At 31.4% G+C, this 26632-nt stretch overlaps 4 protein-coding genes, 1 non-coding gene and 1 pseudogene across 10 annotated transcripts; 2 read left to right on the top strand and 4 right to left on the bottom strand.

Moving 5' to 3' along the window:
* Nucleotides 1-775: 775 nt before the first annotated feature.
* LOC113861353 lies at nt 776-4139 on the top strand. 4 transcript variants are annotated; one of them, XM_027494120.1, is made up of 5 exons: nt 776-943; nt 1045-1292; nt 1850-1919; nt 2007-2094; nt 3715-4139. In XM_027494120.1, the coding sequence occupies exons 2-4, from the start codon at nt 1107-1109 to the stop codon at nt 2054-2056; spliced, it is 306 nt and encodes a 101-aa protein (XP_027349921.1). In that variant the 5' UTR covers nt 776-943; nt 1045-1106; the 3' UTR covers nt 2057-2094; nt 3715-4139. The 4 variants fall into 4 exon arrangements, with proteins under 4 accessions (XP_027349921.1, XP_027349922.1, XP_027349920.1 ...); XM_027494121.1 differs by lacking the exon at nt 3715-4139 and adding an exon at nt 3195-3326 and having other exon boundaries at nt 1063-1292; XM_027494119.1 differs by lacking the exon at nt 3715-4139 and adding an exon at nt 3195-3326.
* Nucleotides 4140-5392: 1253 nt separating this feature from the next.
* On the bottom strand, nt 5393-7937 carry LOC113861352 (putative GDP-L-fucose synthase 2). 2 transcript variants are annotated; one of them, XM_027494116.1, is made up of 3 exons: nt 7751-7937; nt 7352-7450; nt 5393-7062 (listed from the first exon to the last, which is right to left on the bottom strand). In XM_027494116.1, exons 2-3 carry the CDS (start codon nt 7371-7373, stop codon nt 6104-6106), a joined length of 981 nt encoding a protein of 326 aa, XP_027349917.1. In that variant the 5' UTR covers nt 7374-7450; nt 7751-7937; the 3' UTR covers nt 5393-6103. The 2 variants fall into 2 exon arrangements, with proteins under 2 accessions (XP_027349917.1, XP_027349918.1); XM_027494117.1 differs by having other exon boundaries at nt 5393-7059; nt 7751-7914.
* Nucleotides 7938-15074: 7137 nt separating this feature from the next.
* TRNAQ-UUG lies at nt 15075-15146 on the bottom strand. Its single transcript has one exon. It is a non-coding gene; the product is annotated as a tRNA-Gln (tRNA).
* Nucleotides 15147-16069: 923 nt separating this feature from the next.
* Nucleotides 16070-20524, top strand: LOC113863379 (probable WRKY transcription factor 33). 2 transcript variants are annotated; one of them, XM_027496939.1, is made up of 5 exons: nt 16070-16703; nt 16821-16979; nt 17498-18129; nt 18226-18387; nt 18496-20524. In XM_027496939.1, exons 1-5 carry the CDS (start codon nt 16377-16379, stop codon nt 18944-18946), a joined length of 1731 nt encoding a protein of 576 aa, XP_027352740.1. In that variant the 5' UTR covers nt 16070-16376; the 3' UTR covers nt 18947-20524. The 2 variants fall into 2 exon arrangements, with proteins under 2 accessions (XP_027352740.1, XP_027352741.1); XM_027496940.1 differs by having other exon boundaries at nt 16224-16703; nt 17501-18129; nt 18496-19588.
* On the bottom strand, nt 19762-21465 carry LOC113860960 (CASP-like protein 4B1). The gene is made up of 3 exons (XM_027493541.1): nt 21188-21465; nt 20821-20956; nt 19762-20132 (listed from the first exon to the last, which is right to left on the bottom strand). The coding sequence occupies exons 1-3, from the start codon at nt 21457-21459 to the stop codon at nt 19941-19943; spliced, it is 600 nt and encodes a 199-aa protein (XP_027349342.1). The 5' UTR covers nt 21460-21465; the 3' UTR covers nt 19762-19940.
* Nucleotides 21466-24753: 3288 nt separating this feature from the next.
* On the bottom strand, nt 24754-25962 carry LOC113862454 (annotated as a pseudogene).
* Nucleotides 25963-26632: the final 670 nt, after the last annotated feature.

Below are 26632 nucleotides of genomic sequence, written 5' to 3'. Positions count from 1 at the left end.
CTCAATTTTAAAGACTGAAATTAATAAAACTTTTAATATAAATGTAAAAGTAGCTAAAATGGTTAAAATAAAACGAGTGTTATGTAGTAATAAATGCGATAAAATGCAAATGAGAGTATACTATCAGACGATGTTAATACACCGCATCTCGCTCTTGGCAAAGAGTTGATTTATTAATTAAACTGTTGAATGGTATTATATATGTTATATTCTTAAACGGATATATTAAATTTTATATAATTTAAATATTTATAAATATGTTATTTATCTATTAATATTTATTTATATTCTAATAATATATGATAAGTATAAAAATAATTATATAATAAAATGTTTACTAATTTATTTTTTACATAACATTTTATATATTTTAATTATGTGATAAAACTTTTAAATTAACGACTAAATTAATAAATTTTGTATTTTAAGTGTTGAAATCTCACGTTAATTATAATTGACCAAATAAAAATTTGTTGTAAGACAAATACTTTAATAATAAATATTTTTAAAGATTATTAGTTAAATATATTTTTAGTAAATATAATTTTAATAATATTTAATATTAAATATAAATAATTTTGTATAAAGCACTGAAAAATTAACTAGTAAATAAGTAAAAGAAATGCGTAAGTTAAAAGTAAAATAAATTAATTTAAGAAATAATTTGAGATTATTATAATGAGTAAATAATAGTTCGAGATATGTGATAAGAAAAGAACTTTTATTATTATTATTATTATTATTATAAAATAACAGGTAACAGCTAGCACGAACAGGTGGAAACAACATTGTTGGAGAAAAAGCAGCTCCCAACGCCGCCTCGTAGTTTTCTGATAGCGTTTCTCTTTCCTCTCTTTCTGTCTCTGCGAAGTGCAAACCACAAAAGCCCTTCTTAATTCTCCACTCAAATCCACACCATGATCTACAGATAGCATCACCAAAGGTACCAATTTTGCTCTCTCTTTCCATCTGAAACATTCCGTTTATTTTTCTTTTTGAAAAAAAAAAATTATGGGAAATTCACCCCTTTTCATGTGCCACCAGAAAACCCTTTTTTCTCAGGACACCAACGAAGGAATAAAGTTCAATTTTTTTGAAATTGGGGTATGGAGAGTAGCAGTGGGAGAGAGAGCAACAGTGGGCGTGTGCCACTTTCTGGGGTGGTTGCAGATTGTGTGAAGCGGTGGTTCAAAGACACTCTGAAAGAGGCTAAGGCTGGTGACATCAACATGCAGGTGCTGGTGGGACAGATGTATTTTAGTGGCTATGGTGTTCCCAGAGATGCCCAAAAGGTGTGTTTTTGTTTACTGGGTGTCTTTGATTCAGTCTTCTTCAATGAACTTTCATTGGATTAGGATTTGTTTGTGAATTGTGGGGTGTTCATTTTGGGGTTCTCTAGTTCTTTAAGAAGTCAAAGTTGATTGAAAATGGAAAGAAGAATTAGTTTTTTTTTTTTTTTTTAAATGCAGTTCTAGAAACCATTTACATCCATTTCTGCCTATAACTTCCATCCGTGTACAACACATTAAAACAACGAATTTCAAAACACAAATGATTGAGTTTTGACATTATTCTTATAAAAAGAAAACCTCACCTTGTCAATACAAGCTAAAACCTTTTTCAAGCCATTACATATGCACGAAAGAATTTTTTATATTGCTATTCTACACATATAGACAGGAATAAAAGCATTCAATTAAATTTCACACAGATGTGTGTATTTTAGTATACCTACGTAACTTAAATAAGACTGGTAGTTGAATATAAAGAACAATGTGTGGAATGTAGATGTACTTGTTTTTCTTTTTCTACTCTTTCCAAGGCTGATGTTATCAGTTTGGGAATGAAGGGAAGAATTTGGCTGACTAAAGCATCGAGGATTAGGTCTTCAGTTTGGAAAGTTGGTGACAAACGTCCAGGTAAACCCTCCTCTTTTTGCTAGCAGGATATCGGGTTTGTTTTCCTTTGTAGTTTAGAGTGACTTTTTCTGCTTTGCATTTTGTTAGGTTATAATGCCAGTGATTCTGATTCTGACGAGTTGAAGGAAGACTCTTAAGCAAACTAAAGTTAATTTGATACCCAAAATTCTGACAGGTGAGTTTATCCTATATCTGAACACTTTTGTGTTGTTATTGGTACCATACTCTTTTTGTGCTACATTTGTTATCTAATACAAAAACTTGAGGCTTGAGCTGAGATGTTTGGATTTTTTCTACATACTTAGAGTAGAGTGTTGTGTTTTGCATCAGGTAACTTGAATATATTTCTGGCTTGGGACTGTTATGCCCTATTTTCTTGTTAGTTGTACACTTGTATTTGTGTTATACTTTGAGAATGATGGGTTTAACGTATCAATTCAATGATGATTCCAGTTCCAGTTCCCGTTCCCCATATCTGCATTGTTATGCTTGTAAAATGAGATATAATTAATCACATTAAAATAAAAAAGAATGAAACATCATAAACACTGTCAATATGCTAAACTAATACTAATTGCTATGTATCTAATTTGATTGTTGTGAACATTCTTTTGGGAAATAGCTTTCAATATATGGTTTAAGTGGTTGAGTTTGGTTATAACACTATTTTTTAACCTTGAAGTTTGATAGTGTTTCTGAGGATGTCTGCTGAAAGCTTTTAAGTTAGGTCATTAGCTATGTCTGGGATGGGGAGCTTGTGGATTTTGGGTTAACACACAAAGTGAGTAGACAGCAATGGAGAACAACATTGCCTCGTTGGCCTTCAATGTTGATAAAATTTAAGCCATGCCAGTTTCACCATGTTTAAATAGACCAATGCATGGTATGGCAAAGTCTGTGCGGTTTGAAACAGCAAAACAACAGTAGATAAAATCAATTCTTCTATTTTGTAAGTCCACATATTACAACAAAATATGTAAAGAATCAATGGTGATTCTACCATTTGGAAATGCAGTATACTGATATGAAAGTAAATAGTATAGTACAATGGAAACAGATGTGGTCCAACACATAGGATAACAGCCCTAAGCCTTTGTTCCATAATCCATCATTTTCAACAATAATTATTTCCTGAAGTGAGACAATGCATTTGTTGGAAGGGTTAACTGCCATGTCTTTGCATTATAGTGCTTCACATTCATAACTAACCATTATTGATTGACAAATTAAACTGCCCTTTCTTATGGATTGATAGTGTTCCTTTGTTTTGTAGGTGTGTCCAGCGTCCTGCTTCTTCATAACCATCATGTTATTGTAACTTCCATTTTTCATTTGCTTTCTTATATGTGTATGATTTGCTACGCCAATTTTTTAAACAAGGAAAAAGAAAAGGAAATCTTATTACTTGTGCAAATTGTTACTTGATAATTGTGGATCCTTGCCAAAATTCAACTTCCCAAGTTGTAAGACCTAGGGAGGCGTGCCAAGGAGTAGGGTTTGATCTATGCAATCTTAAAACTACCACCCAATTTATGTTTTTAACCTCATTAACAACCAAACTACTGGGTAGATTAAACTAATTCTATAGCGTCATGTTTTGTTAATCACTGAAGTGCTCCGTTTTTTAAGTCAAAACTAGCTTAACTAAAATCCGTTTCTAATCTAGGTTTAACCAAATTAATTTTTATGAACCAAAACTTTCCTCAGTTCTCTTCCATTGGTTGTTTTTCTTTCCTTTTCTTTTTTTTCCTCTACATGATTCGGCTAACGTATATCAAACTACTTTATCTTGTAGAACTACATCTTCACGGTTCAACTCAACCAACATTTTTGCTTCGGTGCAAGGCCCAAATTAGCTTGGACAGCATTGGGCAAAATGTTATTAAATGCTGAATTAGCAGAAAATGAAAGTAGAAACAAGCATCAACACTAAGAAATGACTCAAATTGTGGCTTCATCATTCACTGTTTGTGCATTACGGACAAATCAGACAATACAAGTGATCACTAACAAGACCGTATAGCGTGTGTTTCAAGTTTTTCTAAAATATTTTCAAGAATAGGATGCCTATACCCAGGAATAATACTATCATTAAAAGAAGGAAAACGTTTTATATACACCTGGCGTGGGATTGAAAAGGGGCTGAAGTAAAAAAAATGTAATTGATAATATGATGTAACTAGAACAGAAATATAGTGAGAATAAAAAAATTGTTAACTTTTAACTCTTAGGTTGTTTGGATGAAGTAATTAGAAATTTTAGAGAATTTAAAATTTTAAGAAATTTAAATTGCATCATTTAAATTTTTATTATTTTAAAAATATTGTTTGGATAGAGTAATTAGATTTCTTTCACTTCAAATATTTTTATTCGGATAGAGTAATCAAATGACTTACATTCTTTAAAAAAATTATCACTATATTTATGTGAAATTTAAATCATTAAACTAATCACAACTGAATAAAAATATGAATGAATTACACAAATAAATGAAAGAAGCAATTTCAAATTCTCACTCTTATGTTAGGATTCATAATTCTTTGATTTTAGTCTGTTAAAATTTCCCACTAAAATTCCTAGCATTTTAAATTCTTTAAAATTCAATATCCAAACAAATTTTAACTCACAAAATTGTAAATTCTCTAAAAAATTAAGCTACTAACTTGAAATATCTCATCCAAACATACTGTCAGGGTTGATTTTAAGCTCACAAAAGTGACGAGTTTTTCATGAGAAAAAAATATTTATTACTTCAATAATATAAAGTGTAACAAATGTTATCTTTTTCTAACAAAATATTATTTTTAAATGTTTAAAATCAGCCTTAAAATTTGAAGTTAACAAATAAAGAAAAACAGGGTAAATAAAAAGATGAAAATGTTACGCAGGTATATCAATATTTGTTAGAAGAATAATGATTACGCATTTAATTGATGAAAATCATAAAAGAATGATTTTGAAAATGAATTTGATTGCTAGCGGCCAATGGTAGCCTTATCTTGGTGATCAGGAATGTGGCAGTGGTGGCCAAAGTCAACAGCCACGATTACCAATAGGTTGCAATGGAGGATGATCAAATTTCAATAAACAGATCCTATGGATGGTGGCTTGTAGAAATGAGTGGTGATTGCCCACAATCACATGTTGATCCTTGCTTGATGGTTTGATGATGAATGTGGGAAGGGTAGGTATTTTTGAACATTTCACAGGGCAAGAAATATTCTTTCCAAGGAATATAGCTAACCCACCTCACCTAATAGGAATGAAGAGTCTAAGAGAACGTTTTCAAAAGCTTATGAAGAACACATGAAAATAGTTTATAACTTTCTTCAATAAAATTCGTTATAACTTGTATCATAAGCTCTTTTCAACTAATTCAGAAAAGTTTTATTGCCATACTTATGACATGCAGCCTTCAAATAAAAAGTGTATTGAACAAGTACTTAACTAAATTGATTCCCAAATACATCTTAAATATTGAGCAAAAGCTATTACCAATAATCATTTTATGAAGAGTTGAGACTAACAGGCATGAAATACAATCACTCGGTTGTGGCCAAGTGTTTGTGTTTACTTTAAGATATTGAAACAACAGATAATCATCTGGGAACCCAAAGGAAGATAAAAGATTCCATAATTTGACTTTTTGATGAGAATAGGCATCAAATTAGATTCCATGACTGAACATGCTAATCCACAAGAAGGTACTCAACTGATATAATCCGCAGTATATTTATCCAAAGGAATTTTAGACAAACATTAGAAGCCTTGAAGGGGCACTACCATCTGTGCTGAATAATTATCATGCAAAAATTGTAACAGTTGCTTGATAAACAACATTGAACAACTTGGCGCGGGTGCATGCACGCATGTGCAAGGGACAGAGGGAGAGAGAGCCAAACAATTACAAAACTGCTCATGGAAATACACATTTGAAACATGTGTCATGTGATAGCGAAATTACAACCTTCTGTTCATAGTTTTTAACAATGGCTCTGGATTCTCATGATCTCTAGAAAAAAAAAAATAAACAAAGAACTGAAGTTTTCATTCCACATAATTGCTATAGAAAAATTGGTCGCGTACTGTTCTCTGGATAATTATTTTTGAAACAAAAAAATTTCATAGTAAAATGACTAGTACCTATAAAATTTAATAGGGCACATTCTGCTGAACCAGCTGAATCATAGATTTACGTTCTCCAAGTACCATTTGTAGGTATCAAGCAGCCCATCCTTCAGTGAGATTTTTGGTGTCCAACCCAAGCAGGCAAGTTTGGAGCTATCCATAAGCTTTCTTGGAGTCCCATCAGGCTTAGTAGTATCCCAAACAAGATCACCCTCAAATCCCACCACTTCCTTCATCAACTCAGCCAATTCCTTAATAGTAACTTCCTTTCCACTCCCTACATTCAAATGCTCAAGTCCACTGTACTTTTCCATCATGAAGACAACCGCATCTGCCAAATCATCAACATGCAAAAACTCCCTCAATGGACTCCCTGTGCCCCACACCACCACCTCCTTGGCACCTTTGATCTTTGCCTCATGAAACCTTCTCATCAAAGCAGGTAAAACGTGTGAATTCTCAGGATGAAAATTGTCATATGGTCCATACAAGTTAGTGGGCATTCCTGAAATTGCATCCCACTTGTACTGAATTCTATAAGCCTGGCACATTTTGATCCCAGCAATCTTGGCAATAGCATACCATTCATTTGTGGGCTCTAATGGTCCTGTGAGTAAAGCATTTTCTGGAATCGGTTGGGGTGCAAATTTGGGGTAAATGCAAGAGGAACCCAAAAACAATAGCTTCTTAGCACCATGGCGATAAGCAGAATCGATGACATTGGTCTGGATTTGGAGGTTGATGGCAATGAAATCAGCAGGATAGGTGTTGTTCGCATGAATGCCACCAACTTTGGCTGCAGCTACAATGACATATTCTGGTTTCTCAGAGGCGAAGAAGGCTTCAACATCAGATTGGCGAGTGAGATCAAGCTCAGCATGAGAGCGTAAGATTAGGTTAGTGAACCCAAGTTGAGTCAGCTTGCGAACAATAGCCGAGCCAACAAGACCCCGGTGACCGGCAACAAAAACCTTAGCAGATTTATCAGCTTGAAATGAACTTGGTGACAATGCTGCTGAAAATACACCAAAAACAAACAAAAAATACCGATATTTAAAATCTAATAATGAAAAAAAAGAAGAAGCACTGTTTAGCTAGAATGTTTTCTGCCAGAACATATCTCATCCAAGAATCACCCTTCATTTGGTGAAATTCTGCTTATATTCAAAAAAGATTTTTAGGGCGTGCAGCATGACTCAACTAAGAATTAATACACCCAATTCAAGTTGTAATTCATTTCAGAGAATTTCAAAATAATTGTTTTGGCAATCAAAGAACACATGACAAATGAAAAGAAGAAAAACCGTTGTTGTCTTGGCTTCCCATGCTTGTGTGTAGAGCAAGATTTGTTAATTGTTTTACCCAACAGTTAAGCTATACCACCTTTCAAGTTCAAATCAAACCTGAAACAAATCAACAACATAAACAATAGAATAAACAACGTATGACAAAGAATAAAGCATAACAAAATACAGATACATAACAGCACCACCCCTTTAACTCAATGAACGACAACTTAAAATTACGGCATTCATATCTGAAGAAAATAAAAACCCACTTCCAAAACGACGAAACGACACGAGGGGTGCACGAAAAATCGAGACTTTATTTCGAATTTGAAGCTAGGGAAATGATCCAAAAGATCTTTATAAGAGGGTCAAACGAATGAATGAGTTTGAAGAAAAAGAAGGGTTGGGCGATACCTTAGAATCCGATCCACGCTTGAATTGAAGTGCGGTGAATCGGACTCCGGCGACGGTGAGCTCAGATCTGAGGGATCCCGGCGAGATCAAATCACAATCTCCTTTTTTTTTTTTTTTTTTTGTTTCACTCTTTTCTCTCACTCTATGCTCTTCTCCACGTACACATTATCTTTTGCAATACTGTGTCTGTTAAGTGGTGCTTCTCAAGTCTTTTTATTAATTAAAATTAAAACTTTATTTTAATAAGATATTTATATTTCATATTATTATAAATTATTTAAGTAAAACTTTAAATTTAATTAATAAATAAGACTAAAAACAATTAAATAATTGCATTCAATTTTTTTTCTAAGTTTTAATCAACTATTGTAAAATAAAACCATTTTTTTAATTATTTTATGTTGTAATATTTTAATTAATATAATTAAAGACTCGTTAGCATATCAAATTAAATTTAGCATGTGAATTTCTCATCTTTATGAAAATCAACTTACAAAGTGTAATAAATAGATTAAAATCAATAATAAATGACATGATTAAGAACTAATTTTAATATATATATATATATATATATAATCAAATTAACAGACTTACTATCTTTTAACAAACAAAATGAGGATTCATTTAATTTATTTTACTTTAAGAAAACTTAATTTTTCAGTCGTTGTTTCTGTTTCAACTTCTAAAAAGACAAGTCTATAGTTGATTTAGTAAAAAAATTATAATTTGAATCGAATAAGTTAAATGTTTAATATACTGTCGGTCGGAATGCTGTAATTTTAGATAAAAATAATACATCACTTATATTTCGCACGTCAAATGCCAAAATTTAAATGGAGATTTGTAACTATTTTGGTAACAAAAGTAAATTTATATTTAAGTGCATTATAGTAGGCATCTAACTAAAAATTCTCAAATCATCTAAAAATAATGCTATTTTTACATATATTTCTTAAAATAATTTTATATCATGAAAATAAATAAGGTGAGAAGAAAGAAACTTGTGAAATAAAATAGATGGTTTACTAAAAAAAATTGAAAAAAAAATTATGAGAATAGATTATATATTCATCACCTAAATATCACGTAAGTGATAATGTAATTTCCGTTGATGCTAGGATGTCATTGTTAAAGTAAAAAATTTAAACATACCACTTCTATTCTTATTCATTTATCTAGAAAAAAAATATTATTATTTATTTTTTCTAATTTAAGACAACATTAATTATTATTTTTCAATAATGTCCTTTGGTTTATATGTTTGAACAGTTTAAGAGTAAAAGAAAAACTCATTAATAAAAAGTAAAATAATAAATTTAACAATTAACTATAATAAAATAATTAAATTTTTTAATCTTTATAACTTTATTTCTATTTCTGATAAGTAAATTAAAAAATGTTATCTTCTTCAATAGATAAATTAAAAATAAAAATTGCTCTTAATAATTTTTAAAAATTAATAAAAAAATTTAAATATAAAAAATTATCACTGACAATTTTAAATTTTTATAAAAATCGTGACTAGCATTTTTTAAAAATTTTATATTTTTGTAATTTTTCTTAAAACACCGTATTTTACGAATTTTATCTTTTTTTAATGATACTTTGTAAAAGATACATCGTAATATTACTACTTTTTAATTTTTTATTAGAATTATAATAAATAAAAAATCTATTTTTAGATATAATAATTATTTTTTATTTTTTTATTATTTTAAAATTTATGTTAATAAGACACTCACTTATTATTTTATATAAGTAAATATTTATATTTATTTAATATATACACTAACTTATACATTTAATATTATAAATACTTTTTATAATAGAACTTGAATTTATGACATATAAATATTATTTGTTATTTTTTAAATAGTTATTTTTTAATTAAATTTTAAACTGGATGTAATATTAATTAAAACTTGATTGTTTGGTAACTTTGGTGCTATTAGCTTATACATGGATGATTGCATAAAAAATAATAATAAAATTTATAGAATGTTCAAACCTAATAGACATGTGATTTATTGGAATTGTATAGTTTGGTAACGATTTAATTTGTAAAAAAAAAAAAAACTAATAATAATAATAATATATTTTTGCTTGGAGAGTTTTTCACCAAAGAATTTTAACAAATTAAGGAGAGATTAAAGAAGTTTGAAGTGAGTATAGACAATAATTGCATTTTTTGGTTGCAGGCTCATGAGAATCCAAGATATACTCAAAAGAATGTTATTGAATTTTGCAAAAAGATTAATTATTAGGTAAATACATACCAAAAATTGTCATACATTAAAATTATTTTTATTAATATAAAATTTCTTTAATAAAAATTAAAGTTTATTATAAATATTGGTTTCTATTTATAATATAATGCATTATATTTTATTAATATTTATATTAATAAAATTATTAAATAGTATGATGCATCATATTAAGAGTTTGATTTTTATTAAATAAATCTTATAATTGTAATATGACTCGGTGTTAACAAGTTCTTGAAATGGTATGAGATACTTGTTAAATAATTAACATTTTAAATATAAGATGAAAACCATTTTTAAATACATGAAATAATTTATTTTTGATTTAATATTTCTTATTTTATTCTTTAACAAGGTTCCGGAATAAACCAAAATTTCACTGTATATTTAATTCTGAAAAGTACATTCACACACAAGAAAATGTTAAATAATATCACAGTATTTTCATGAAACGATTATTGAAAAGAAAAATCTACTATTACTGTTATATTTCATATTATTTTATGTTTTAAATCTTAGATTTTTATTTTTTCTTGGTTTCCTAGAAAAATTTTCCTAAAATAATAATTACACTAGAGGTAAGATTAGATATTGAATATGAGCATCTTTCACTTTTTTCTGTTTTCAATATTAATCTTTTTTAAAAAATAATCTGTCACCGTAAACAACATTTCATTTACACATAAGAAATTAATAATGGTTTATTTAAATCGGGTTAATTATATATAAATATTTTTAGTCAAAAACTGGCTTAAAAGATATGTTGTAATTACATATAAGAATGGAAATATTATTACATTAGATTTTATCTTGAAAATATTGATTTACTATATGAAACATGTTATATATAGAAAAAAAATATAAATAAATAAACTATGTCTATAATATAAATAGATTTATAGATAAATATTCAATTTTTTATATTTTTTAGAGGAATTTGTCTGTAAATTCGTCTGTATTATAGACAAATTTTATTTATTTATACAGATACATTGTTTCATCTGTAAATAGAAATAGAGTTATAAGATTGAAAATTGTATAACTAAGGGATTGGCATAGAGGTCCTTCTCCGAACCTGATTATTGTGTTCTGTAGAATTATTTGTTCTTGCAAAGATTGTAGAATATGCATGTTGTGGAGGTACAAGGGGATATACTTTAGAACGATTTAAAATTGTGATGTGTATTTTTTTTTTTTTGCATTAATTAATAGTTTGTTATATAATATATAGATTATGTGTGAAGAAAGTTTAGCTTTTTGTATTAAATGTAAACAAATGTAAGAAAATATTCATATATTATGAGAGATTCTACTAAAATTTATATTAAAAATTTATGTAATGTAAAATAAAAGGTTGATACAATATTGTGTATTTGGTCTCTAAACATATATTATATTTGATTTAGATATGACAAATAAAAGTAAAAAAGGTGTTACTCAGCGTCCTGATCGTGACAACACTCCTTCATCTATTGCTCTTACTTTCACCTCTACACCAGTTACAGTGCAGTCCTCCTAGGCTAGGGGCAAGAGCAGTTTATCATGGTGCCCACAACCCTAGATATGTTGCTTCTCTCTTTCTAGTACAATGAGTTTTTCAGTCTACACCACTAACTACACATGACACACAATCTCCTTGTACAAATGGCACAGGTAAGGGATCCACTACTGTCCTAGCTGTAAGTGAGCAATAATCATCACAGACCTAGGCATCATCAAGATCGCTTCCAAGTTTCAGATGGGATGGGTCCATTTAGTAAGTTAAATTCAAAATATGGCTAATAACTTTATTTGATGTGAATGTTATAATAATCGTATTCTTTTATTGTGTGTTAAGTTAGATACCACCGTAGAAAGGTCTCCACTAGGTGACAAATATCATTAAGAAAATGTTTGATGCACCTGACACAAGTTTTGCAAAAGTGTCTAAGGATACAAAGATGAAATAGTTCAAAGATTGGAAGGTAATAATAGTTAATTAATTTCAGTTAAGTGTAATTAAATATTATTTCTTATACCTCTTCTAATGAAATTGTATTTATGCAGAGCAACTTCTCTATTCTTCCCAAGACGAAAAGATGATTTTCAAGACCTGGAAGAGTCGCACTTCAAAGTGACTAAGACAGATGTACCATGAGGCTTGTCAGCAGCCATCATCTGTTGATTAGATAGCACCCAACTTCCTTCATGCCTTGTAGGAGTATTGATGTATGAATGAGTTTGAAAATCTCTCCGTAAATAATAGACAAACAAGACATCCAATAAAGGGGGATCGCTGCATATTGATGACTCTATGACTTTGGTTGACACTAAAGCGAACTTGGTATGTGATTTTCAATTTTCTTTTAAAATTTATTTTATTCAATCTATCATTGATATTTGAGATGGTGATTTAATAGAAATTGCAGGAGAAGTCGTTAAAGAAACCACTTACGCATGGAGAGGTGTTCAAAGATATACATACTCGCAAAGGAGACAAAACATTGTGGGTTGATACAGGATCGCAGGCCACATATGTGAGTCATCTTTATTGACACTATATGTTATTATTAATAATTTATTAAATAGTTCTCGAGACTAATACATAATTATCTGCACTGAACTGCAAGATGGCTTTGTTCAAAGGCTTGAGGAGACATCTTCTTAAGATTCAGAATCAGTTGATGAGGATACTATATAATTAAAGACGGTGGGTGGCCTTTATAAAGGCAGCATTTATGGCATGGGGAGCCGCTTTGTAGACTCTATGTCCCCTGCATCTGTCACCGGAGATACTCCTTCTCTTGCACCTAAGAAAGTGGAGGATGTGGTCGCACTCAGGTCCATGCCCTCAATGAAGAACAGCAGAAATAGAATGAGGAGATGTGGAAGACTAAGGAAAGTGCATGGAAGAGAAAATTGGTGAAGAAAATGGAAAAAAAAGATAGAAAAGAAGGTATCATCGAGGATGCAGAGGAAGGTGTAGCAGCAATAGCATATGTAGAAACAACAAATGCATGCATACTTTGAGCTAACGAGAGCAAGCAGCTCCACATCTCTTCTTCTTCTTTCACTAGTTCCAGCACCACCAGTCTTCAGTTTTATGCATCATTCCTTTTCTGATTCATCCTTTACTGATGTCGATGCTCTTTTTGATAATGATCACACCGATTATTCGTGATATATACTGTTATTTTATTTTTGACATTATTTATTTGGATGTTTAGTTTTTCAATTGTAATGACATTTTAATTTTATATTTTATAAATATTTTTTTATTTTAAATATATAATTTTATAATTTTTATTATGTTTATAAATTTTGATAATTAAAAATAACGAAGAATAATTATGTTCGTAAAAAAAGGTGAAAAATTTTAAAATTTTACAGATATTTTCATTTGTAATTTACAGATAAATTTTTTTTGTTTATAATTATAAATTGATTTTCCTGTTTGTAAATTGCAGATTGAATAAAAAATTTATATATAATTATTTATCGACATAGATATTATAAATGGGCTAAAATTATATTTAAATTCATTCGTAATTCTAAAATTCATCTTTAAATCTATGTTGGTTTTGTAGCATTGATTTTGTCTCAAAAATAATTTCATTAGGCATCATTTTATTCTAACCCATTACAGTAGTACGCTTCTGATTTTGAGGCAATAGGGTTTTTCCAAGCGTGGTCTTGACATGACGAAAACTCACATTAGCTTGTAGTTAGGAAACATGTTAGTGAAGAATCTGTATGATGTTTGTGCTATTAATCCATAGTCCAAACCCATTTAATTTCGTTGTCTTTCTGTCCCGTCCGTACAAAAGAGAGAAAGGAAAAGTAAAAAGATACACAAGATGTTTGGTGGATTGAAGCTTGGTAACGTTATTATTACTCTAAAATGTCTATCATTAATCGATTAAATTAATAATAATAACATTTTAATAATAAAAAAAAACATTTTAAGTCACGAAAGAGTCTTTTAAAACTACACTACATCAGAAAAAAGAGGATAACTTCTTGGAAGTTATTTGTTGTCGTCTAGAAGATTGTTGGTGTTGGGGGTAATGCAACGTTTTTTAAGAAACTTCGTCACTAATATTTTCCCCCTCCAAGTTGATAAGCGTTCAGACACGTCAAAAATGGATGATGCTCCTAACATTCTTACCAATTTCGTTGACATTTATCTATTTGTGGGTTAACTTTCCATTTAAATATATATGTTTATAGTAAATTCATTTTGAAGAGATAATATATTTTTCAAAAAAACTAATTATTTCTGTAAAATTATTATTTAAATAAGTTAAACTAAATATATGCATGACCCTGCTGCAAATATGTTAAATATTTAAAATAATTTATTATATGTTAAAAATTTACGATAAACTTAATTTTAAAAACTAAAACTATTAAATATTATTTAAGGCTATATATGCTGGGGATAAAACCATTACTTTTAATTTAAATATTTAAAATTTTAATTAAACTGAAAATGCTTGTAAAATATATGTGATATTTTATTTTTTGGTGAAAAACATTTGATGTTTATTAATGTAATAACAAATGTATCTTATTGTAACTGCATTGTTCAACAATCAAGATTTCTAACTAAGATAGAACGATTTTCTGCCAAATGAACTATCAATTTGATGATTATGTATGTTCTTCTCAATAATTATGATATGTGTTCATCATTAATCACACAGATATTGTAATGTTCACTTAAACAGCTAAACATCACACTTTATTCCTACACCAAACAGTTTAAAGTGGGACTCTTGAACATAAAGTATATGTAGTTCCTGTTAAAAATATATATAAAATATGAATGAGTTGAAAGTGGATTTTGTTTTGTTCCAATGGAAAGAGTTTTTTTTTTAATATTAAAAAAACATTTTATTATTCCATCCTCTTTTTTACTCCACTACTTCTTTTTCACTTTTCCAAATTGTTCTGATTCTGTTCTTATACTTCTCTTATTTTCTACGAATGGTGCTTTTTTCAAGCTTTTTTGGATTCAGAAAATTATAGGGTAAGATTGGCAAAACATTTTCTTAGAAAAAATGAAATGAACAAAACCCAGGTCCCACCGGGAGTCGAACCCAGGTCGCTGGATTCAAAGTCCAGAGTGCTAACCACTACACCATGGAACCAAGTTGTTGTTTAAAGCCTTTAAATTAATTAGGTAATTTTAAATTAGAAAAAAATGTTCATTTTAAATTAAACTGCTAATAATATTTTATTAAAAAAAAAAAAAAAAACTACCAACAATTTAGTGATAATTAATAAGATATGTACTCACCCATACACTTTCATACTCCATAGAAAACTGTGTTTCCGAAAAATGAAAAGAAAATACAACCTTACATATTATTACAAATTAAGCACAAGGGGTTCATAAGATAGTTATTTAAGGGCAAAAACTTAATATCTTATAATTTTGAGTACATTTTATATTTATTTTATGTACCTTTCACTCATTCGGCTGCAGTAATAAATATACCTAAATATCTCAATTGGCATATTCTCAAAAACTTTGTCTATTATCTTTTTCATTAACTCATCCCAACAACAAAACTTTGCACCTAAAAAAATCTAAAAGAAACGTCTCAAGTTATTTAACCAATTCCGAAACGAAAAATATCCAACAGCCCCTCGCAGAAAACGGTCCAATAAACAACCATAAATATTTGATGTTAGAAATTCAAAGTGTAATAATTATTATATCATTTTAATAATTTTCATTATTTATAAAATAAGTATTAAATAAAAAATATATACATTCATTATTTTAAAAATATAAAAAATTTAATAACTATTTATTTAGTAATTAAAAACATTTATAAAAATAAAAAATATATAATTAAGACAAATTTTTAAGTACTATTAATATCATTTATTGATTAAAATTTTATCTCAAGAATATACAATAACATTAAATATAGTTTTTTACTAAAATAAAATTTAAATTAAATTAATAAAAAAATAACAACATCTAAATAACTAACAGATAAATTTTATTGTTGCTGCGTAGCATTGGATTTCAAATAATTGTGCTGGTGCCACATAATCAGACAGGGAACACAATCCAATAACATATCCTATGTTTGCAAGCCGCCTCTCTCTCTCTCTCTCTCTCTCTCTATAATGTTGCAATAATAAGGGTGGTAGATGGTAGGCTATGATGCTGCCCAGTCAAACCCACAACTCTTGACCCAATTTAGTTTTCCACGGTCAAACATATCTTCACCTTCTCAGAAGCAGCTTCTAAGACTTTTGCTGGTGATTGCAAGCCTTTACCATATAATCATGCAGCAATTCCCTCCTTCTCCCTCTCTCTTATATATCACTCTTGAGTCTTGTGTCTCTCTCCTTATATCACCATGGCTTCATCACTCACCAATATAAATTCAAACTCAAGCTTTTCTTCATTGCCACCACAATTTATGATGACATCTTTCACTGATCTTCTCTCCAACAATAACAACAATAATACTAACATGACCATGGATGATCATAATAACTGGGGAACTTCTCAATTTAATCATGAAGTTGGACTTGAACTTGATGTTCCCAAATTCAAGTCTGTTCAACCGCCCTCACTACCTGTTTCTCCCTCACCAATTTCCCCTTCTTCTTATTTAGCCTTTTCATCTGGTTTCAGCCCAAGTGAATTCTTGAACTCACCTTTGTTTCTTCCTTCTCCAAGTGTAAGTTACATAATACAAACACTATCATCATGCATGTTTTGCAAATTGCCAAGTTTGGTTTCATGTAAAGGCCATAACTAATTGAGGAGTTTTCTTTGTTGTGATGTATGGCTTTAGATTCTTGCATCTCCTACTACTGAGGCTTTTGCTGGCCAGACCTTTAACTGGAGGAACAGTTCAGGTGAAGAACAACAACCTGACAAGGAGGATGAGAAAAATTTCACTGATTTCTCTTTCCAAACCCAAATTCAATCTTCCTCAAGCATGTTTCAAGTGGTAAGCACTATTGTTTTTTTGTGACCGTTTGAACTAAACAAGTATCCTTTTTTGTGTCTTCTAGGATGCTTATTTGACCGTTAAGGACACTGTTAGGGCGGTGGTTGTTCCCTTTGCTGTTATTGACATATTTGGTCATGTTTCTATTATTAGCCTCTGCTTTTGTTGTATGGCTTGTGAAGTCAATTTATTGTGTACTTGTTTTTAGTGGCCCTTTGAATTGTCTTCTTCTTCTATGTTCTTCTCTTTTCATTTTATTTTTGTTGGTATAAGCACGGTTTGAATAGTTAAAACAAAGGTTCATAAATTGACTGGTATACTCTATGTTGAAAAAAGTCTAACCTATGAAGTATGTCAAAGTGTGTTTCTATGTTTTCACAAACAATAAACTTCATTAAAATGATATAATCAAGCTGCATAATCTCAGTAAACAAGGTTTGATTTATTGATGACTTAAAATTTTTTATTCATGTTATTTATTTTGATTTGTATTCTAATTAAGTGTTCTACTTGAACAGCAGGAACCACTTAAGAAACAAGACATATGGAAATTCAATGAACCGACAAAGCAAACTGATTTTTCATCTGAGAGAACATCAACAAAATCTGAATTCGCATCAATCCAGAATTTTTCCTCAGAAATGGCAGCAAGCAAACCAGAAATACAAAGTAATTCAGTTTCCGGGTCCGGTTATTTAAACTACACTAATTCATCCCAGTCTGTTAGAGAACAAAAGAGATCAGAAGATGGATTCAACTGGCGAAAATATGGACAGAAACAAGTTAAAGGGAGCGAAAATCCTCGCAGTTATTACAAGTGCACACATCCACATTGCTCAATGAAGAAGAAAGTTGAGAGGTCTTTGGATGGACAAATTACGGAAATAGTATATAAGGGCCATCATAACCACCCAAAACCACAGTCTACTAGAAGAACAAGCTCTCAAACAATTCATCAACCCTCTTCATCTTGCACCAACTCCGGGATTTCTGATCAATCAGTTGTGACCTTAGGCAATCCACAAATGGAGCCTGTCTCCATACAAGAAGATTCTTCAGCTTCTGTGGGGGAGGAAGATTTTGAGCAAACATCACAAACCAGTTATTCTGGAGGAAATGAAGACGACCTTGGACCAGAAGCCAAGAGATGGTAAGATCAACAAACTAAAGTCTAATGACTCGATTCATTATTTTAGAATGAAATTGTATAGGTTTATATAACTAATTCTGATTCTCATTGTTTCAGGAAGGGAGATATTGAAAATGATGGCTATTCTGCCTCAGGGAGTAGAACTGTTAAAGAGCCTAGAGTTGTTGTTCAAACCACAAGCGAAATTGATATACTTGATGATGGCTATAGGTGGAGGAAATATGGACAGAAAGTAGTCAAGGGAAACCCAAATGCAAGGTAAATTAACTAATGCAAAGACCCAAAGTTGTTGGTTTTAATTTAAGTGTTACAATTCATGCCATTTCCAATGCCATAACTTAATTATTCAAAATATTCTATCTGCAGGAGTTATTACAAATGCACAGCCCCTGGTTGTTCAGTGAGAAAACATGTTGAGCGAGCTGCACACGACATCAAAGCTGTGATCACGACTTATGAGGGGAAACACAACCATGATGTACCTGCTGCACGTGGTAGCGCAGGCTATAATATGAACAGAAATTCTCTAAACAGCAACGTACCACCGCCTATTAGACCCTCGGCAGTGAACTGTTATTCAAGTTCATCAGGTTTCACAAATTCACTTTATAATACTAGGCTTCCAGTAACTGGAAATCAAGAATCATTTTCACCGGACAAGTTGCAGAACCCTGGAAGTTTTGGGTATTCGGCTCTTAGTAGATCAATTGGTTCATATGCCAATCATGCACAATACTCAGATGCTGCATACTCAAAGACCAAGGATGAGAGGAAGGATGACTCATTCCTTCAGTCATTTCTGTCAAAGGACTTCTAAATTTGGGACCACAACTTTATTATTATCTTGGCTATGTTTTTGTATAGCATTTAGGATTTTAGTTATTCATAGTAGAATATGAAGTTATAAACATAGAATCATGAATATTTACTTGTTTACCTCGGTTATATTAGTACTACAGCAAGAGCGACAGCAAATAGCTGTTATACTTATTACCATCTGTCAAGTTCATCTCCCAAAAGAAATTTTCAATTTAATTATAGGATTGACTGATGAATTCTGTTATTCTTTTGTTGTATTGTAGGGAAAAGAAGTTTCTTTGGAAGAATCTAATGATATTCCATTACGTTGTAACGTGTGCTTGTGCTGGAAATTTCCATTATGCTCTCTCAACTTTTAGTTTTTATTTAATGATCTGGGATGAGCATGGGGAAGTTCAGGACTTCCTTAATTTGCACCAACATAATCATAGGAATTTTGATGAATTTTCAATTCGATAGTCGTTGAGGACCCTAAAAACAAAACGTAGTCCATACTGCAAATTTTGATGATGATGAATGTTAAGTGACTTCTGAATGAATTTAGAAAACACAACTGAGAAAGTTTATGTAGCTGAAAAAATTGTAATAAATTCAGTGCATAAAAGTTGAAAGCTGTAGGATTTCAATAAAAATGAAATTTTTAAAATTTTTTTATGTACTTAAGTAATCAGATTGTGAGGAAAATAAAATAAAATTCAGGTCTGACTGCTGCTGCTTGTGTTTCACAGTCAGACTTGAATAATGCATTCACCACAATACTTCTTATTTTTTCTATTTATTTTGCCAAATTGGTCAATAAATAGTCTCAAGTAAAAGAACATATTCAACATTATATGTATTCGTGTATGAAATCAATATCAGATCTGTAACATATGCACAGAGCCAGAGAGGTGATGCCTGACTCCCTTTCTCAGAAAAAATATACAGTTCAATGTGACTTGTGGAGAAGTACGATAGTATGAAACAATAATATGGAGAGTTTTTGTGAAAGTTCAGATATAAGGTTGAGTTGATAGTTTGTAGCCTGAAATAAGGGCTGACACTGCTAGACAAAAGAAGGCAAAAATGGACATGCTAATGGCTGCAGCTGAAGAATCTGTAAATATATTGTCTGCTCCTTCCCTCATTCTATTCGTCATTGGAATTGCCGCAGATGCCGATGATATCAAAAGATATGCAATGATCTGCAATAAAAGATGTTGCTAATCAAGCTACCATTTCATAGTCCTTCAAAAGCCAAATAGCCAATCATAGAGGTTTAAACAAATACTGTCAAAAGCTTTGAATTGTTCAAAACACAGCCTCTCTACCAATCCACAGGTCATATGAAATATTATATGGCAGAGCCATCATTAGGACTCGTTAACTAGTCCAAAACCATATACTAAGACCAATAAACTCTTCCCCTCTTTTGATTTCATTATTGAATTTGATGCATTTGAAACGTCATTGGAAGTTTGTACATCCTTAGAAAAAACTTCATTTTATTATTGATTGTTTTACGCTAGTTAAGCTTTCATTTCATTCCCTCCCCAGAGTTAACTTCAGAGAGAAATAAAAAATTTCCAATTCAACCTCATGGACATTGGTGATAGCTCAATGCCTCAATCAAAACGGCTAAAGCTGAGTCTTCCCTAACTATTAAATAATACAAATTTAATTTGCAATACGTTACAAAACATCTCATCAACTAATCAAAAGATTATTCAATTTTAAATTTTCAAATAAATAAATAACCAAATGAGAATTGAATTCAACTTCAACAAACTGAGTTTGAATCATGATTTCTCACTAGCCATAGAATCAGAATTGGGTACAAAAGAGTACCGATAACATAAAAATCAATGTGATAACAGAGAAATGATTTCAAACCTGATCACCAAAGAAGTCAATCATAGCTGCCATTCTAGGCTGAAGCAATTGTTTTCCGGTGGAAAATTCCTGAAGTTGACGGAAAGCTTGGGCTCCAGTGTACAAACTAGACAAAATCGCAATGGCCAACAAATACCTATCATCTCCAAAATCCAATTCAACTTCATCACTCTCATGAACCAAATCCCACTATCTAACAATTATCACCATCTCAAAATTAACCGACTATACTAACAACAACTTCGAGTTTGACACGAGTGATTTTATATTATATCTCAATTCCCAAATCAACATTAAAAAAATCAAATTTTGATCAAAACCCATTAATCTTAATAAAATTATCTCTAAAGGGGTGCCAGATTTCTACCTGTACTCTTCATATTTATCGAACTCTCTCCAATCGCCATGTTTGTTACTGGCCGTGACAATGAAGGAAATCAGAGAGAAAAGAAGAGCGATCCCTCTCAACCCCAACGACCCTCTCTTGATCAAGTCCTCCCTCTTCCACCGCCGCAGGATTCCGGCAACTCCGCCGTCGCCCGTCGCTGGCGTTTGGTGGTTCACCCTCGGCGCAGAAGGTTCCACTGGCGGAGTCTCAACATGTATTTTTGGCGACGAATTATTATCTTGATTCGACATTTATAGGCCTCTGAATTCAGATTTCAAAGAATTGAAGTAGGAAAAAAATGAAAAAGAAGAAATTAAAGTTTGTTGGATCTTTTGTTTTGCATGTGTTATTGTTTTGTTTGTTTATGTAAAATCGTTATGGAAGTTAACGATGTTTCCGGGTCTGAGATTACTAGCGTGTGATGATTACTGTGGTGACGTGGCGTGATACGATTGGTTGGAAGAGTGTGAAGTACGACAAAGGCATTGCCAGCTGCTAGAGGCTGTACACGTGTCTTATTCTGATGAACAAGGGTTTGAGTGCCAGAGTGGCCAAGTGAATAAGAAATAAAATTTATATAAATATAAAATCATATAGGTTTATTAAAAGTAGTATAATGATATTACATTTAGCTTATCCGGTAAAGTGTGATTTCTTTTCAGCGATTTGACTTTTTCTCTCTTGCAGGAGCGTCGTTTACTATGTGTGGAATGATTTTTTTTTTTGGTTGATTTGGAGTCTGATGTAATTGCTGTGACTTTGAATTTGGAATTGAAATGATACTTTACATAAGAGCATCAAATATGTCTTTAATTATGAATATTTTATTTGTATTCTTTGAATTATGCTAAATAATTTGATAACAATCTACCATAAATTTTTTATAGTACTATTTTGACTGGCATTGTATTTCTAGAGCTGTTAAGGGGAGTTTTGTTGGTAGATGGAAAATGCAAGTGTTATTTTTTAAATAATTTATATTACACATTATGTAGTTATCATGGAAAGGAAAGCAATTGTGAGCAAGAGATGAAGGAAAAAGCCTACGGATTCTGTTAGTTAGTTCTTTCAAATTTGTCTATTTTTTTATGGTACTTTAGTTAGAAAGACACCTATCATATAAATGCTTGGATTTCATAACATGGTGTCCAGTTTCTCTTCATGTAAGACACTTAACAGTTAACCTATCTTCATATTAGACATTTTATCGCGCTGTTTATGCTTTAACACTTTGATACAGTGGATGAATATGATTTGGCTTTGTAACCTTTTCAGTGGTTGTGGTTTATGATACAGTTGGATGGTTCTGCTATGGATCCCACTGCACCATGGATTTCTAAGGAGTGCTTGATGCTTTGTTTAATCCAGTAGGTCTCAGTGCTATTATTTCTCTCACATTTTGCTCATTCCTTCACCAAAATTTAGTCTCTCTCTTGTACCATTAATACTAAAAAAGCAAAGGTGAAGTGACAGCCTGTGATTTATAATGAGGAGCTATGCGTTCAGCAAGTTAAACCCAAATCCATATTCCATAAGATTTTTCAGGATTCTTTACCCTTTGAATTTAATTGTAGCATCAACCTTATTCATAACAAATAACATTCAAACGACTCCTTGAAATCTAGAAGGTAACAGTGATTAGCTTAACTGAGGTTCTATGCATTCATTTTGAAAGATATATTGAATTATTGGATCAAGTTCTACATGAATATTAATAAAATAATTTCCATCTAATTTTTCATCAATATAGGCATAGGATTAGTTTAAAGGAAAACAAATGCTGAAGAGTTTAGATTCAACGATAAAATAAATCCTATGCCACATCTCTCAAGCATCAATCAATTACTTTTATCTTCAATATTTTTTGTTAATTTGCTTAACATTGAAACCAGCACATACATCCAATTAGCTTTGAAATTTGTGCATATATTTTGAAAGTATTGTACTCTCTTTTCGAAATTCTGCAACTGCAAGCTTGGTTATTTTTCTTTTTATATCAATCCGATTTTTCATAGCTGAAAATTTGCATGCTTATGTAATTTAGAATACACGGGAATACTCATCACAATCCTTCCAGCACTTGTCTTCTATTGAAATCTGTTTAATTTGGTGATAGACTTTATCTTAATATTTACTTAGTAACTTTTTGCCAAAATTTTCCAGGCTTGGACATTGTAATATTTACTCATTAAAATCCTTCCAATGCTTCTTCTTTCTTATTCTAGTCTTACATGGATTTTTCTTAGATTTGTGCAAGCCTATAAACTCTTCTAAAACTGGTTGCAGGCTTAGGCAGAATATGAACCTTCTTCCAATTAATCCTTTATTCATCTAGTTACTAAAATAAGCTACGATAGAACTATGAACTATGATTTGTTCCTCCACTTTAACAACAAAATTAGTGTGCAAAATTTCTATTCTGACAGCAGTATATCTTTGTTGCCATTATGTTTACTATGAAGAAACAAGAAATTTTGTGCTTTCAGCACATAACTAATATGCTTGGGAAAAGAGACAAAATATGTTTCCAGAAAGTAGGAAGCCAACTGACTTTCTTTCAAATAAACTTGCTACTAAAAGCAATGTTTACTTTTATTCTTCACACCGTTCACCAACATCAAACAATGCTATGAACATGTTGGTAAAAACTATAATCTTCAAATTCCCTGATCAAGTTAAGCAATTGCATTTCTCAAATCCTTTCATCTCTTGCATATTCATCCTTCATACAATCTCCAAATTGCTTTTGCTGTTTTTCTTTTAAGTCATGATCTTGGTGAAAATGGTTGTTGAAACACCAGTTAAGAGGCATGATTTTGTCTTTTCTTTCCAAATTTTTCCTTGTGACTTTTTATATGGGCTATGGTAAGATTGTGTGGCAGTGGAGGAAATTCATAATTCTCTTCAACAATTTCCCAAAGATTCACAGCCTCCAAGTAAGCTTATATTTTGAAAGTCCAAAGATCATATTTTTTTCCATCAAAGACTAGAGGAGCAACTAATGAGAAATTATATTCAGCGTCCATTTTTACACGTTCCTGAGAAGACAGAAATTGATACCAATTTGTTGGTTTTATGGCAGAAAAAACATAACAAACAGAGAAGCGAAGAGCAGAATTGGAATTGTGAGAAGGAGCGGGAAAACTCACTTATTCAACAACAATAGTTCATTTATAATTATTCAAATAAAACAGAAAGCAACTACATAACTAAGGTTTCAGTAAACTTAGATAACAAAAACGGACTTACTCCTAACTAGGATGCTTATGCAGCTTATCGAATAAATTGAAACAACAAAAAAAGAAAAAGTCATGTGCAGCTACAAAAGCATGTTTCACATATCATAACAGTTCACAAGTAGTAAATTAGCTGAACTCTAGATACATGGAAAGCTTAGCTGGATAAGAAATACGCGAAAGTTGCTCCATCTAATTTACAAGCCTTCATTAGCCACACTGCCGAAGCACACGAATAGTCCTATCCATCATTTCAATGATCTAATCTGATTCCTTTCTAGAGCCCTTGATATCATCAACAATTTTAGCTCATCTAAAACCTTCCTCTACAGTCTTCTTGGCAGAATCACCAAGTTTTCTTGCTCTCCTCCTCAATTCCCTGCTCTCTTCTTCACTTCCCATCAACAGAACCACAGCCTTTGCAATCTCTTCTCTTCTCGCTGATGCATCCACACCAACACTCGTCCAAAACTTGTTTTCTTTGGAGCCTACCGGGACTCCAATTTTCAAGACATCAACCACCAGCTTCTCATTGTAAAATCGGTCTGCAGACATAGGCCATGTGACCATTGGCAAACCAGCACTCACGCTTTCAAGAATGGAGTTCCAACCACAGTGAGTCACAATACCTCCTATGGCAGGGTGGTCCAATATCAGCAGCTGTTGTGCCCTGTTCCATATGATATAACCCCTTGTTGGTTTCTTTCATCCTTTGCTCAAAATCTTGCGGGAAACTGTCTTCATTCTCATCTCCATTCTTTATCCTAACGACCCAGATGAAATTTTGACCAGAATTTTCAAGTCAATTTCAACAATCTAAGCACGAGGAAGCTTGGCTAGGCTTCTAAAACTTAAAAAGTACAGACTCATTTTGCTTAGAGTTAAGCCAGTTTACTCTGACTCTTGTGGAAGGTCCTCCATGTTTCCCCTATAGGCCTTTTTTCCTTACCCAGTTTTCTAGCTGCACAGTGGTAATCTCTATGTTATGTGGAAGTCCAGGAACTAAAAACTTTTGGGTATCGGAATATAACCTCTCATGTGGCTAATGCTTCCTAACAAAATGAGTGGTACAGCTTGTGAAGTAGCTTGAGCTGAAAAAGTGAAGCCTTGGAATGCCAAGTTTTGCAGCAGACTCCATTTTCCAACGATAAAGAAGCTCAGCTACAATATAATCCGCTTGCAGATCATGAAACAGAAGCTCAAGTTGATCTTTATGCATCGATATTCCATTACTAACATTACTCACAATTTCTCGGGGAAGTTCTTGCTTTGATGTCTTCAACCCCATCAGGGAGACCAAGTTGGGGTGATGGAAATTGAATCACATGAGTTCTGATGCTGTATCCACTACTGAAATCCTTATCTATGGCTTTCTGGAAAGTCAAAGCACTAGCATGGGTAGTGATAGTGGTAACATTTGCACCGTGTTTGGCAAATAGCCTTGCTGCGTCTACCACCAGGTGCTGGATATGGAAGAAAAATGACATTTAGTTGGTTGGATTGAGATTCTGTCTTCATGGCATGTTGAGATGAGAAAAACAGCTCAAACTTATGTTTCTAAACACAATCAGCTTATACCCCTTTCATTCTTTCTACTTCCTTGAGCATGGTTCACGCGGCACTTATGAAATTCTTTTACATGATCATTTCATCTTTCGTGTGGTAATGATGATCTTATTATATGATCAGATGAATTAAATAATTGACATTTCGTGTTTGTTTGATCATTAAGCTGGTTCTTGTCCTCCCTGTTATTCAAAATAAGAAGAATTCTTTATTCTTGACTCACTTGGACATGCTTATGTTAGTTTCTCTTGCTTATGCTTCATTGGATGTTTTTATTACTGCCCCTGTGAATTGTCCGTATGTTTTTTAGGATTTATATTCTTCAACTAGTTATTTTTAAATTTCTCTTATAATGTTCTACGTCCGATTCAATTTATAAAAAATAATTGCCAATAAATTTTTTATTGTAAATATAAAACATAAGTACTTTTTTTTATGTACATTTATTGTTAAATTCTTTTTATAACTTTATTTATTATAAGATTTGTTTTAAGAAGTCCATCATTTATCCATGAAAGTGGATACATTCTTTCATTTAATATATAACATTAATTTGACCATTTGATTCTACATGTATCTTTGAATTAATATAAATTTAATTAATATAATTACTTATTTTTTT

This window comes from Abrus precatorius, unplaced genomic scaffold (assembly GCF_003935025.1).
Source record: "Abrus precatorius isolate BTA unplaced genomic scaffold, Abrus_2018 Scaffold3, whole genome shotgun sequence".
NCBI lineage: Eukaryota > Viridiplantae > Streptophyta > Magnoliopsida > Fabales > Fabaceae > Abrus > Abrus precatorius.
The sequence above is the reverse complement of the archived record's forward strand: the minus strand, read 5'-3'. Positions and strand labels throughout refer to the sequence as shown.

What these genes read in the sequence shown, in the direction of transcription:
- LOC113861353 (XM_027494120.1), top strand. Translation starts at nt 1,107, where the DNA reads ATGGAGAGTAGCAGTGGGAGAGAGAGCAACAGTGGGCGTGTGCCACTT. An exon ending in TTCCCAGAGATGCCCAAAAG is followed by an intron (nt 1,293 to 1,849) that starts GTGTGTTTTTGT and finishes TTGGGAATGAAG; the next exon opens with GGAAGAATTTGGCTGACTAA. An exon ending in AGTTGGTGACAAACGTCCAG is followed by an intron (nt 1,920 to 2,006) that starts GTAAACCCTCCT and finishes GCATTTTGTTAG; the next exon opens with GTTATAATGCCAGTGATTCT.
- LOC113861352 (XM_027494116.1), bottom strand. Translation starts at nt 7,373, where the DNA reads ATGGGAAGCCAAGACAACAACG. An exon ending in GGGAAGCCAAGACAACAACG is followed by an intron (nt 7,063 to 7,351) that starts GTTTTTCTTCTT and finishes GTGTATTTTCAG; the next exon opens with CAGCATTGTCACCAAGTTCA.
- LOC113863379 (XM_027496939.1), top strand. Translation starts at nt 16,377, where the DNA reads ATGGCTTCATCACTCACCAATATAAATTCAAACTCAAGCTTTTCTTCA. An exon ending in CCTCAAGCATGTTTCAAGTG is followed by an intron (nt 16,980 to 17,497) that starts GTAAGCACTATT and finishes CTACTTGAACAG; the next exon opens with CAGGAACCACTTAAGAAACA. An exon ending in AAGGGAAACCCAAATGCAAG is followed by an intron (nt 18,388 to 18,495) that starts GTAAATTAACTA and finishes TTCTATCTGCAG; the next exon opens with GAGTTATTACAAATGCACAG.
- LOC113860960 (XM_027493541.1), bottom strand. Translation starts at nt 21,459, where the DNA reads ATGTCGAATCAAGATAATAATTCGTCGCCAAAAATACATGTTGAGACT. An exon ending in GATAAATATGAAGAGTACAG is followed by an intron (nt 20,957 to 21,187) that starts GTAGAAATCTGG and finishes TGGAGATGATAG; the next exon opens with GTATTTGTTGGCCATTGCGA. An exon ending in TTGACTTCTTTGGTGATCAG is followed by an intron (nt 20,133 to 20,820) that starts GTTTGAAATCAT and finishes CTTTTATTGCAG; the next exon opens with ATCATTGCATATCTTTTGAT.